Source organism: Pelophylax lessonae (genome assembly GCF_965119305.1).
Source record: "Pelophylax lessonae genome assembly, chromosome: 1".
In the NCBI taxonomy this organism is placed as follows: Eukaryota; Metazoa; Chordata; class Amphibia; order Anura; family Ranidae; genus Pelophylax; species Pelophylax lessonae.
The window spans coordinates 794,500,274-794,514,668 of NC_138768.1; the positions used below are offsets into that span (position 1 = coordinate 794,500,274).

At 40.9% G+C, this 14,395-nt stretch overlaps 1 protein-coding gene across 1 annotated transcript in view; it reads left to right on the forward strand.

The window, feature by feature from the left end:
• Positions 1 to 14,395, forward strand: part of EVC (EvC ciliary complex subunit 1) — a 178,656-nt gene that overhangs the window by 35,494 nt on the left and 128,767 nt on the right. The window contains exon 3 of the mRNA XM_082263110.1: positions 2,135 to 2,260. Coding sequence (XP_082119236.1) covers positions 2,135 to 2,260 — 126 coding nt within the window. The remainder of the gene's footprint in view (positions 1 to 2,134; positions 2,261 to 14,395) is intronic.

Genomic DNA, 14,395 nt, shown 5'->3' on the forward strand with positions numbered 1-14,395 from the left:
CATAAACGATTAGTTGTTGATTAATCAATTAGTTGTTTCAGCCCTAGTTCTGACAGGCGCTTGACAAGTCATCACTCCTTTCTTCTCACAATGGGAAACACAGGTCCTTAGACACTCAGGAGCACCAGAAGTATATGGGAAGGAAAGGGAAGCACACAAGATCTATCGCTCTCTATTTTAAAAGTTTTAATAAATAAAAGATAAATATTGCACTTACAGAGTGAAGCACTGCCACCAGTGCTAGCTTAATTGCTTGTGTAGCAAGATTGTCACGAGATGACGTCATGCCCAAGGCTCCGCCCCTATACACATTACTGGACTCCTACTGAAGAAGTCCCCACCTTGGACGTAATGCATATAGGGGGTGAAGCCTTGGATGTGACACCATCCATGGCCATCTTGCTACAGAGCTTAAAGCGGTAGTATACTCATTTTTGTGACTTTTACCTACTACAGGTAAGCCTATAATAAGGCTTACCTGTAGGTACAATTAATATCTCCTAAACCTGCACGGTTTAGGAGATATTTGCCCTGCATGCAGCCGCTGACGCTAGCGGCACGTGCGCTCTGAAGGTCCGGCGGACCTTCAGAGTTCCTTGCCGGGAACTTGCCGGAAAGTAAATGAGCGCGGGAGTGACGTCATCGCGGCTCCGGCCACTCACAACGCCGGAGCCGCCGAACCTGGAAGAGACGCCGAGGGAGCATGTCAGCTCCCACAGCGGTGTCCGGGGTCCGTGTCGGGCTTCGTTTTAAGGTAAGTATTTCATAATGAGCTAGTATGCGATGGTGTTAAGTTGTGGTTGCCAATCCATGTGTGAAAATGATGTCTCATGCTCCCTGAACCGCTCTTTTACAATTTGAGCCCGATGAATCCTGGCATTGTCATCTTGGAATATGCCCATGTCATCAGGGAAGAAAAAATCCATTGATGGAATAACCTGGTCATTCAGTATATTCAGGTAGTCAGCTGACCTCATTCTTTGTGCACATGCAGGAACTATCCAATAGGATACTTACTGCATGCTTAGTTTAGTTAGTTGCGTTGTTAATTCCAGGTGGCGACTATTTTTTTGGCCCAGGCAGTGTATCTTTTATATATTAAAACTTTGAAGCAGAGAGCATTAGATCTTGTGTGCTTCCCTATCCTTCCCCTATAAATCTGGTGTTCCTGAATGTCTAAGGACCCGTGTATCCCCTTTTGAGGGAAAAGGAGTGAGGATTTGCCAAGCGTCTGTCAGAACCATTATCCCTGAGGGCAACACAGCTTCTTCAGACCTTTCTGGTAATGCAGAGGCCATGGCCTTTAGGTGAGCAGCCAACTTATAAGGTGGTGGAGAAACAGAGCACTTTCATTTAGATAACAGTGGCACAGTGGGGATCACAGTATTTATTGATTGGACTTTACAGTTTGATTTTACACAATTTGGGAATGTGAAGGTAATTTTTGTTGTACGCTGTATAATTTAAGTATAATGGAAAATTCAAATTTTTTTGTATTATAGTTTTTTAGTATGTAGTAGATTTTGGTTGGGATACACTGCCTTTTTTATGTCATTATTGAGTGTTGTGATTTCACCTTATTGGTGTTAGCTGTCAACATTGATTTAAAATATTTGTAGGGGTCCTTTCACACGGCCGCTCCGCTGCTTAAGTCCGCTGCGGGACTTTTTTTTTTTTTTTTTTTCACGGAGCGGATGACATTTGTGTCATCCGCTCCGTGTGCCCGCATATCATCCCATTCGTTTGCGGATGATATGCGGACATAATGTAAGTATATGGCACTGCGGATGTCAGCGGATGACACCGCTGACATCCGATTTTTCCTTCCTTTCTGTTTTTTACACGGATGAAAAAATGGGGTTCTGTTCCATTCGAAAAAACGGAACAGAACTGAAAGGAGGATAATCGGGTGTCAGCGGATGGTATTCCGCTGACATCCGCAATGCCATTCACTTACATTATGTCCGCAAATCATCCGCAAACGGATGGGATGATTTGCGGACATACGGAGCGGCCGTGTGAAAGGACCCTAGCACAAGTCACATATTTATTACTGTGATTGCACCCGTCATCCATGTTCTGTTATACCCTATATACTGCTGGGCTGTTTATGTGACTGACTGTATCATTGCAGGTCAAGGACTCGGATGCAAATTTGGAGAACAAAAAATCTGATCATAAACAAGATGCCAGTGATTCTCCCTTAAAAGCTAAAAAGAAGATTCGAATAAGACAATCTAGACTTATGCCACTGGATGAAGTAGGTCGCGCAATCTGTTATATATAACATATAATGTAATGAGGTATTTAACAAGACCTTGTATGCAGTTATGGCTTTTCTGGCTTATGGTATGAAGTGAGACTAATTGGAAAAGTAAAGTGAAGAAAATGCTAAGCTGCCACAGCCAGAAGCATTTTTTTTTTTTAAAGCTTCCATGACTGCAACCAGGAATGATGACTTCAACGGTGTTGTAGACATCCTTGTATCCTGGTATTGTTTCATAACCCATTTTAAAATCAGAATTAGATGGGGAAATATGAAAGAGGCAAACAGAATAAATACTATTCAACTAAGATAAAAAAAAAGGGGTACTGGTCATTCAAACTGAAATGAGAATGTGTACTAGTCAACCAAGTCGAACACACAATGGGCACTAATCAACCAAGGCAAAAAGAGAAAATGTACTAGAAAGAAAAAAACATAATGGTTATTAGTCAACCAAAACAAAAAACAGAATTGGTATTAGTCAGTCAAGATGAAAACATATTATAGGGAATTTATAAAAACTGGAGCAGCCAGAATCTGGAATAGTTGTGCATGGCAGCCAATCAGTTTCTATTTTTCATCTTCAAAGCTTAACTGAACAAGGACCTCAGGGCAGATCCCTAAGCCTCCTGCACTGCAGTGGTACCCCCAGTTACAGGCAGGAGTCCCTGTCTGGAGATGGAGTGGGCAGAGGAGCTTGTTGATCAGCAGAGTTGTGTGCTAAAAATACATACTGTGGCCACTAAGTTCAGCTAAACTGCTTTACATATGGTAGGTCGGCAAGTAAGCAAGCAATCCTCTACTGGGACGTTGGGTGTCTGGGGGGGGGGGGGGGGGTGAAGGGGTGTGATGGGGTATGCACTCATTTTCACCATCTCCTTTAGGGCTCTTATTTTGTATCCATAGGTTTGCGCAGCCTAATGCATTAGGGTGTGCACACCAAAGCTCAAATACACATTACCGATCACTCTCGATGTTCATTCAGAAAGGGAGGGGCCCGGCAAATTATATATTTACTGGCCCCTTTCCCCACTCATCCTAAAACATCCCCACGCCAAAAGCAGGCTGGAGAGGAGAGGAGGGAAGCCGGAAGGGCTGTGGGTGTAAGGGGGAGGGGAGCCAGGGCAGTAGGGGAAATCTGTGCTGCACAGGGTGATTAGGTTGTGCCTGGGCACACCTGGCACACCCTGTGTGCACACCTATGTTTGTATCGCTTAATCCCCATCGATCATTCCTCTTTCATTGATACCCAGATTGCTTGTAGCACATTTGTATCCATTCTGGTTGGTGTGTGCATTCACTTGACAAGTTACTGTGCAAAAACATGTGCTTCCGGGCCCTAAAGTGTTCAAATTTTCAGAAAAAAATGAACACCCTAACTACACCCTCCCTACCCCTCTGGTCCCTGCTGTACTTGCCTCCCATGGGTGATGCGCTGTCAGTGCCCATACAGCCCGTGTGGCGGCCTGTAGATTTAAAATACCCACTCTTCTCCCTCTTCAGCAGGGCTTTGTGAGAGTTAGGAGCGCTTCTGATTGGTTAGTGCCACCAGGTGAACTAGAGAATTAAAAATATGCAGAGAACCGGAGTTGTAGCTAATTTCACTGATTTAAGGTTCAGTTTTGGGGAAACATTAAAGAAGAATTTGATCAAATTCTGTGGGATAGAACTGCAATCCTGTGTGATTTTTCACTTCTTCAATTTGAATAGATCAGATCAGACCAATAGCTTCTTAAGATCATGAGTTATAGACTTAAAGTGTAACTAGAGCCCTACCTTTTTTTGTGTTTCCAATTGATAGAGTAGGGAAGATTTAGAATGGGGGTCTTTGCATAGTACCATTTGGAAAATGATTACCGTATTAAAGTTTTAAAAAAGGTTCATAAATGGGTCTCAAATGTGTTTTCTTCATTTTTTTTTTAATACAAATCAATAAATTAAATAGATTAAAAAAAAAATTGGGGTTGAACCCAATTTGCCCAACAATCACAACTACTGTATATTGGGGCATCAAAGGTTTTTGGAAGAATTTACTGGGCCCTGGTCTCCCGAAGATTGAGAACCACTAAGCTTGACCATCACTCTAAATCCAAAATGTCCATGCAAAACACTGTACATGAGAGACGACCTGGCACTGGGCTAGAAAGGGGTCCACAATAACTAGTCTTTTTTTGTTATGTTGAGATCTAAGAAATATTTTTACTCCTTGTTTTATATTGTAATTTAGGTAAATCTGAAATATTGCATATGAATATTTACTGTATATCACATATACAAAGCAGATGGCAAGCTTTGTATGGACTATGTGCTCTCCCAAAGCTCTTTTTTTTTTAAATCTGTTGTGCTTAAAATAGTTAATTGATCAGAGAAGGGACACAACCTTCCACCACCCCCTTAACATGGACTGGGAATATCTGTAGAAGCTACCAACAACCTTTTAAGCAGTGTGGAGCTCTGTGCCAAAAACGACTACCTCCTAGCGTAATGAGCCCTGCATGTTTTCAAAGTCCACAGTACCATGTATACAGCCACTAATAAATATTTCATAAACATTTTTCCTACATGTAGTTACAAATACTACAGGTTTTCTATACAAAAAGTAGATACAAATATAAAAGCTTAAAGATGAGTTTCAGGTATGAATACTTTATCTGCCATGAAACAATGGGAGGGGAGAAGCCGCTCAGGTGTGTGTTCCAAACCTGGTGCAGGTCAGATCCGTAATCCAAGAACTGTAGAAATCCAAAATTTGAGACCGCACTCGAGGTATATGTTGAAATCAAAAGATATCCTTTATTCTTCATAAATGAAATAGACAGACAGTGTGCAGACAGACGTGTCAGGTTGGCGCGTTTCACGACGCTGTAGGTCGCTTACTCATAACCACACGATGAGATCTCGAAAGTCGGCAAGCATTTGTAGGTAGACCGATAAGTGAAAACAAGGCGGTGTAATCACACACACCTCGAGCCAATTTAATTAATGAAACAAATGAATGCCAGACTATTCTAAATGTCAAGGTGAAAATTGTTATTGACACATAAAATCCCACCAAGGGGAAAATGTTGGACATTGTGAAAAAACAAGTGAAACATTAAATAAAATCACGTAACATTGTAAAGATTGGAAAGTTGCAATGGGGACACATAAGAATCCTGCTCCTTCAATACCAGTAAAAAGAACCATCTATATAACAAGTGTATAGTTATAGTACATGTGAAAAAATGTGAATAGATCCCTCTTTGTAGGGAGGGGAAAGGGGGGGGGGGAGACAAAATGTGTAAACCAATCTTATAATAATGTGATGGGAAAAAAAACAAAAACTAATCAAGATGGTAAAATGTGAAAAAATATATTAATTAAAACATTGTGTATATGAAGTGTATATGTATAAATAAAATAATATATAAAAATATGTTATGGGGAAGAAGCCCAAAGAAAAAATATATATAATTTATTGAAGATACAAAGTAATCTTAAGGAAATGTCTCATATGTGTGTAGAAAATAAATAAATATTTTGTATATATATATATATATATATATATATATATATATATTATATATATGTAAATGTATAAAAGAATATATATATAAACACACAACTGGTAAGAATTATCATTGGTGATAAAACATCATGGTATATGTCTTTTATAATTCCAAATACATGTAATCTAGTAACTTAGTGACACAAACTAACCATGATTAACAAACTGGAAGAAGGAGAAGGATTCTATAAAGTTCATAAGTATGAGTGCCCCATATGTAATATGTCAAAATTTAGGAGTTGGTCTCAAATCTATGTGATGTTGACACCAATATCATGTCACTAACCATACACAATATAAAATATAAAATATATGTCATACTGTAAATATAAAATGTACCATGGTAAAAGGGGCTCAGCCGGGGGTGTACACAAAATAAAGATTACAGTGGACAAAACACCCTCCTTATATATAATAAATATTTCAAACATATATCTAACACCTACAAAGTGTATATATAAAATCTGTTTGTGTTTAAAAGAAGACTCCCCGCATGTGTCCAAAAAAACATGGTTACAAGGTCATTCCATGTTCAAACTGAGACCAACTCCTAGAAACAAAACAAGGAAAACCCCTAGTCTTTATGTTGTAACTAAAAACAGCACTCAAAGCAACAACCAAGCACAAGAAATCTAATGAAGAGCTCGTAAATACGAGAACCATATAAAGTGTCAAAGTGCAAATAGATACAAAAAGGCACAAAGAACCACAAAAATCTTGTTTCGCTCTATAGCAGTAAAACAGTAAAATACTGAAATAATGTACTACGAGCAGAAAAAATATAATAATAAATCATGTGTATGTTGCCATACACCAAACGATACGCGTGTAACATCGGTGCAATAAAATCAACCCAAAGCAACCCCAAAAGGATATAGGTACCTATTGATAAACTGTGATATATCACCCGGTAACCCTAGATCCAATAACTGTAGGGTGCCTGGGAAGAAGATTGCATCAAAATGTGTAAATGTCTAAAGGAAAACTTATTCAAGAGAAACCGGCATAAAGAATATTTGAATATAAAACATGATAGCATATATTTCCACATATGAACCATTAAATGCGCACATGGAAATATCTAAATAGATGATTAAATGGTTAATTTATATTGTTTTATGTTGTCTAACTACAAAAGGTGACACATAGCTTTATGGGAGAAGGAGATCACTCATAAAAGTGGGTGACATCCCATTCCCAATTAAGGCCTTGGGGTATACGTGTATGGAGTCTAAAGATCCATGACACCTCTCTTTTTCAGAGTAATCGAAATACATCACCACCCCTAATGGGTTTGGGGATTTGATCTATAATTTGAACCTGCACGAGAGAGATGTCACCTGCGTGTTCATTATTAAAATGACAAGCTACATTCGTGGACTTTAATGTTCTTATATCGCTGAGGTGCTCCCTAAAACGTTCTTTAAGTTTACGAGTAGTCCTGCCTACATATTGTGTAGAGCAGAATTTACAGGTAATAAGATAAATTAAATACTTGGTGTTACAGTTAAAAAACTTTTTCATGCGATATGTTTTGTTATTGTAAGAACAAATGAAATTGTCCGTCTGAATAATATGTGGGCATGTTACACAGTCTGTCATGCCACACCTGTAATTACCTTTACAGTGCAACCAGGTAGTAGACGTGGTGGGTCTCTTGGACGAGTAAAGACTAGGTGACAGAGAGTTCCCCAATGTCATTGCTCTCTTGGCCACTATATTAACTCCATTGTTTAGGATGTCGGCACAAATATCATCTGAATTCAAAATTCAAATTGGTAAATATTTATGAATTATCGATCTAACTTTTTGAAACTCTAGACTATAGGGCAAGGACAAAGTGACCGAGGGAATCGATTTATTTAAATTTTGATTTTTGTCTTTATGATTTATATATTTATGTTTATGTTTATAACGGGTTCCGGCACTAGAAATGCTATTGCTAGCGGTATTTGTACTCCTGTTGGAGCGACCGCGCAGATCTCCTATAGATAAGAGATTGGCACGATCCCGATTCAGGGCCAAAAGATAGGCTCGATTCAACATCCACCTTGGATAATCCCTGGCAAGAAAGCGAGAATAAAGTAAAGTCTTAAAAACTGGTCGACAGGTATACCCTTAATGGTGTGCAATGGGTGGCTAGATCTGGCATGTAGTAAACTATTGCCAGATAATGGTTTTCTGTATAACTTGGACGTGACTCTATTGCCCGAGTGACTCAAACTGACATCCAAGAATTCAATTTTATCCAAACTTTTTTGGCCTGTAAATTTTAGATTTAACAAATTATCATTAAGGTAATACAAAAATTCATCTAAATCCACATCTCGATGGCAGACAAAAATCAGATCGTCGATGTAACGATAAAATTGGGCGATGTGACTTCTGAAGGGATTACTACCTCCAAAGATGTGGGGTCTCTCCCACCAACCCATATAGAGGTTGGCGAGAGAGGGGGAAAACCTAGCCCCCATCGCTGCCCCACATCTTTGGAGGTAGAAACTCCCATCAAAGGAAAAATAATTATGTGTCAAAAGGAATTGTAAAACTTCTAAAATGTACAACTGGAGACACTTAGATAGATTGGTATTCTGTTTTAAACTTCAATAGCCTGTAGTGCCAAATTGTGGGGTATAGAGGAGTACAAACTGGACACATCACATGTGATCCAGATTAACTCCTCCGACCACACAAATATGTCCATTATATTTAACAAATGATTTGTATCTCTTAGATAGCTAGGAAGCCGTGACACCAAATCCTGTAATTGCCCATCTAACCACTCCCCAAGCTTTTCACAGAGGGACCCAATTCCCAAGACGATAGGTCTCCCCAAGATGGGATCCAGGCCCTTATGAACCTTGGGGAGATGGTGAAATATTGGTATGACTGGAAACTCGGGAACAAGTTTTTTGGCTTCTTTGACTGAAAAAGCGCCCAAGGTGACTCCCTTGTCAACCAGGGATTGGAGTTGTAATTTAAATTTATTGGTGGGATCACTCCTAAGAGCTTGGTAAGTCTGCTCATCTGCAAGCTGTCTAAGGGCTTCCTGTTTGTATGTGTCACTATCTAATACAACTATCGCACCACCTTTGTCAGCGTTTCTGATAGTAATCAGCACGTCATCTTTTAAAGATTTAAGTGAAGCTCTTTCCCCAGCCGTAAGATTGTCCAGAGACCTAGAAATAGAGCTTGGTGTAGCTATTGCCAACTTGAAAATGTCCCTTTCTATAGCTTTCTGGAATAAATCCATGTTAGAAGATCTAGATTGTATGGGGTAAAAGTTAGAAAAAGTAGAGAGTGGTATTTTCTTTGTTCCTTCTCCATCACTTTCCTGTGTGGGGACTCTGTTTTCAATGGCTAGATCCTCCAACTCCGTAATGGCACATGTTTCTCGGAATGTAAATATGGAATTGTTAGAGTGTTGTTGAATAGATGGTTCATTGTCATCTGATGGTGTATCCTCTGAAGTAAGGAAGTGTCTTTTTAATGTTAAATTTCTAACAAATTTATTTACGTTGAGGATAGTCTCGAACGGGTCAAAATGGGCATGTGGGCAAAAGTTTAGGCCCTTGGAGAGGAGACTAATGTCTTTGGATGTAAGGGATCTCTTCGATAGGTTTATAACATTACTCACAATAGGAGCTGGATTGATATCCAGGACATCGGTCGTTATTTCCAATGGGCTCTGAGACGATATTGGCCATCTGTGTGACCCATGGTGTCTCCTTCCTCCCCTCCTGGTTGTTTTTTTCCTTTTCTTTTGGTGTATCTCCTCCCTCTCTTGACTGACCCGTTTTTTGGCATTGAAGAGGAACTAGAGATGTTGCCTGATCGGGACGTCTGTGGGTATTCAACAGAGGTGTCTGACGTGGGAGCCATAGATGTATCAGTAGCACATGTCTCAGGATCTGAGAAGCTGACTCTTCTTTTTTTGAAGTGTTGGCGATTCCAAGAATTGTATTTCTTCCATGTGTACACATTTTTGGTTTCGTATTCGATTTAGTCTCGAAGTAAATTTTCTTGTTTACCTTTAATTATATCCGTTTCCAATTTGTCGATTTTCTCGTTTAAATGCTGGTCAAGATCCAGAAATGACGACGTTTCTTTGAATGGTGAAAGATCAGTTTGTAGCTTAGATATGTCTTCCTGTAGTTGATCTAATTCCAAGGATTTGGAGTTGACTATAAGTCTCATTAGGTCAAATGAACAAATGCTTGCTGACTTTCGAAATCTCATCGTGTGGTTATGAGTAAGCGACCTACAGTGTCGTGAAACGCGTCAACCTGACACGTCTGTCTGCACACTGTCTGTCTATTTCATTTATGAAGAATAAAGGTCTCAAATTTTGGATTTCTACTTTATCTGCCATACCTGGCCAATGCCCCTGGAAGCTGGAAATCATTGAAGCAGACACCGCTACTCCCATGATCTCCACTTTCTTCCAGATCCTGTGCTGAGTGGCTGTCTTGCTGCATTCTGAACACAGTAGGGTGGCTGCTCAGCACGGGTGACATCCAGATAAATCTTTGCATTTTCAAAGTGTTCTCTGATAGGACAAGGTGAAGAGGCAGGGTGCTGATGTCACAATCTCCACCTCTTCCAATCAGAGTATGCTGACCTCCTGTGTTCAAAATGCAGTAGACCAGCCGCCCAGCACAGACTCTGGAAACAATGCAGATCACAGGTGTAGCAGTGTCTGCTACAGTGATTTCCAGCTTCCAGGGACAGGTATAGTATATACATAGTGTGGCAGTGCGGGGGTTTACCCTACATTTTGTAAGAAGAAGCAAACAAACTAAGGCTTGGTTCACAATAGTGCGATGGCAGACGTCGCATGTGATTCGGAGCGCACTGCTCTGAAAATCACATGCGATGTCTATGCGATGCGAATTCAGCCATACAGATAGTATGGCTGAATTTCTATCTGACACAACCACGCAGAGGACCCTTTTTTGGGTCCGCAGCAGAATTGGATCGCATGGTGGTTCACACCTATGCGATCCGATTCATGTCCAAATGTCAGTTCACACTGTGATATGTGAACTGATGTGGGGGTGTCATTAACTTTGAATTGACACCCCCCAGTGATTCGCATATGGCAGTGTGAACTGCCTACGCTGGGAATGCGATGCAGGAACCCGAAGTAGATTCGCAGGGTTCCCGCATCGCATAAGTGTGAACCGGACTTATGGCACAGGTGTGTTCATATGAGATCCGGAATTAGAGCTCAGGGCCCCACCCTACTGAGGGGGTTACTTTGTAAAGGAAGCTTTGAGGTGCATATCACACTGTACTGTCCAGGTTGGGACAGACAAAGGTCCGAGTCTGTGAGGATGTAGCAGCTGGGAGCTGTAGGAGAAACAGTCAAGCTGACAAGGGTACAGCATTTTGTACTTGAGTACTGGGACTGTGTGTTTGACGGTCTGTAGGACCAACGCATGAGGCCTGAGCAGTGAAGCTGCAGAGAGCCACAAGGTTGAGTTCTATGTTTTAAAATAAAAAAATAAAAAATAAAAAAAAAAGTTCTATGTTTTGTTGCATTAAAGATGAGAACCCCCTGCATAGGAAACTATTCAAGTATAAACATTTTGCTTTGTTTTAAATAAAAAGTGGGCAGAAAAAGTCCTGAAACTTACTTCTGGCGTGGAGTAAACTCACTGTTTGGAGCTACCAATGAGCTACACATTTCCCAACTTGTCACAGTAGTTACATTGGTCCAAGCTTGACCAATGAAGGTACAATGTATGTATAAAATACCTATACCTGGAATTCTTCTTTAGGCTTTTATATTTGTATCTATGCATAGACAATCTGTAATGTTGGTATCTTTATGCAGAAAAATATTTACTGCCAAAAAAGAAACATTACAGTTGACAAAAACTATTAAAGTTTACACTAAAGCTGAACGCCATGTAAATGCACTGCTTAAATATGTATATGGGAGCTGTTCTACACACCAAAGGATCAGTATTTCTATCCATGCAGTATTGAGATTTACACAGCTCTGCTACACAGTCAGCCCCTGGCAGGACAGGAGACATGAATGTCAAGAAGACATTAAAATAAACAAGGGGAACTATTGCCTGTGAAAAACTACAGGGCTAAACGTGATGTGACACAGACTAGGTCAGACATCACTAAATGGATTCGGCAGAGTCCCTTTCCCATCTGGACCCGTGGCCATTTAGGAGCCAGTTCTGTCTCCCAGCCTCCACCGCTGTCATTTTCACAGCTGAGCGGAGAGCAAGAGGCACAGTAGCACTGGATGGAGGGCGGGAGCTGCCCGAGACAACTTTCCAGATTAAAGTGTATGTAAAGTCACATTGTGACTTTACTGGTATCTCCACTGGATTATGCAGTTATTAACTACATTGTATGTGTTTTTTTTTTTAAGTGACAAATCTAAATACCTTTTCTCACACCGCAGCTGATCGGACCTGATCCCCTTCTGCTCTCCTTCCCCAATCTATGGCTAAGATTCCCCTGTAACGTCAGCTGGCCAGCAGAGGGAGGTGGGTGTGAGAAAAGGTAGTTAGCCTTGTCATTTAAAAAAAAAAAAACACAGACAGCAGTTATTAACTGCCTAATCCAGAGGGAATACAAGCATTTTTGCTGCATATTGCTGTGGAATAGCGGCCCAAGGGGCGGGGAGGAGATTGGCTTCTCATGCTGACAGGCAGGCAGGAAGGGGAGAGGGGAAAGACTCAAAGCAGAGAGCGGGATGATGAAAAACCACACAGAACAAGCACTGTGCTATAGATCATGCCTTAAAGGAACAGAATCTTTTTTTTATTTTTTCTTTCAGGGTTACAACCACTTTAAGCAGCAGGTGATTGGTTGCTAGGACACCGAGTGGTCTTAGAAACCAGTCACCAGCTTAATAATATCCAAAGTTAACTCCGGCAGCTCCCGACCTCCATCCAGTGCTACTATGCGCTCTCCATCTGTCCTGCCTCCCGCTCGGTGTACCTTTGCATGGTAGCAGAGTGAGGGGGGCAGAGGACCTGGCTTTCAAAAATAGGGGAGCAGGGGATGTTTGATGTGAATGTACAGATAGCTTTACTGTGGGTGGGTGATGTAAAGGTGCAAAAAGGACAGAGAACACTACTGTGGGGAGGGGGGTGATGTGAGGAGGACAAAATGAACCATTGTGGGGGGGGGGGGGCATTTAAAGGAGTAGAGAGCATTAATGTGGGGGGGGGGTTCGATGTTAAGGGGGAAGAAAGCACTAATGTAGGGGAGGGTTTGGGGGATAAAGGTAGGCAATGCTAGTGGGAGGAGGGGATGTGAAGGGGGCAGAGGACACTGCTGTGGGGGGGGAGGGGAGTTACTGATGTAAAGGGGGTTCTGAACACTACTATGAAGGGGGCGAAGGACTGTGATGTAAAGGGGGGGGGATGTAATATGTAGGGTGGACTGAGGATACTGATGTAAGAACAGGATTTTGATTTAAGAGGAGGGGGGGATGTGATGTGAAGGATCTGAGTCATTGGAAAAACATGGGATTCGGACCTCTGCTGGAAGAAAATTTTACTGATCGGTCCTGCGATTTTAATTCAATAGCCCTGGACTAGGGTAATGGTCAATAACCACACTGACCGTTACAGGAAATAGTTAAACCCAAACTCAAGAAAAGTCAAAGCATCAGTAGTAAGACAAGATACTGAACAAGAGGAAGATTATATACTACAAAAAATGTGTACAAACAGTATGTGTATATACCTCGCGCCTATGGGTGTCCCAACAAATGGGTTTTAGAATAAATTAAATAAATATAGTAAAGTGCAGCTGCTACAGGGAATGGAATGTGGTATAAGTAAGACCCCAAAAGATTTGCGGCCAACTATAGCGCTTGCTTGGAATAAAACGAATAAAGATAATGGTGGGCTTCAAATAAAGTGCTGGGTGCTATCAAATAATCCAAAACCAATAAACCATTAATTTCTAAAATTTAAGGTAAATATCACAAAAGTAAAACGGACGACAGATAAGCAGCAAAAATATTAATGGTGAGGAAGGTGCTAAAAGTGAGTGCAAAAACAATCTAATAATTATGTCAAATCAATAATATCAAAGTACATAAAATATACAATAAATTGCATCAATAGGTGCCTCAAGTGCAAATGTGTAGGTAAAAAAGTCCATATATAAGTTCATAAGTGACTCAGGTGAGAATACAAGTATATCTTGAGTGCCAATAAAAGGAAAAGTGTAGGTGCTCTGTGTTGAATCCTCCAATGATCCAAATGCTGGTACTTGTGGTGTCGACCTCTGAAGACATCATACGCACTGACGAAAGGCGCATAAGGTGGAACGCACGCTGCTTACGTCACGGTGCCTGACTGGAACGCAAGCCGGTATTCACCGCTCTCCACTCACGGGTACCATTTTGGCTGGCGAAATTTCGTTTTTTATGTACTGTATATACCTACTTACCCTATTAAAGACTATTTTTAATGGTTTTACACTATCTGGAGCTTTTTTTACCCTGCATACCCTGACCGGATCCTGCGGATCAAGGCTATCCAAGAAGGGGATTCCGGATCATTGCGGTACTACAAAACCCAGCAGTGTCCTCT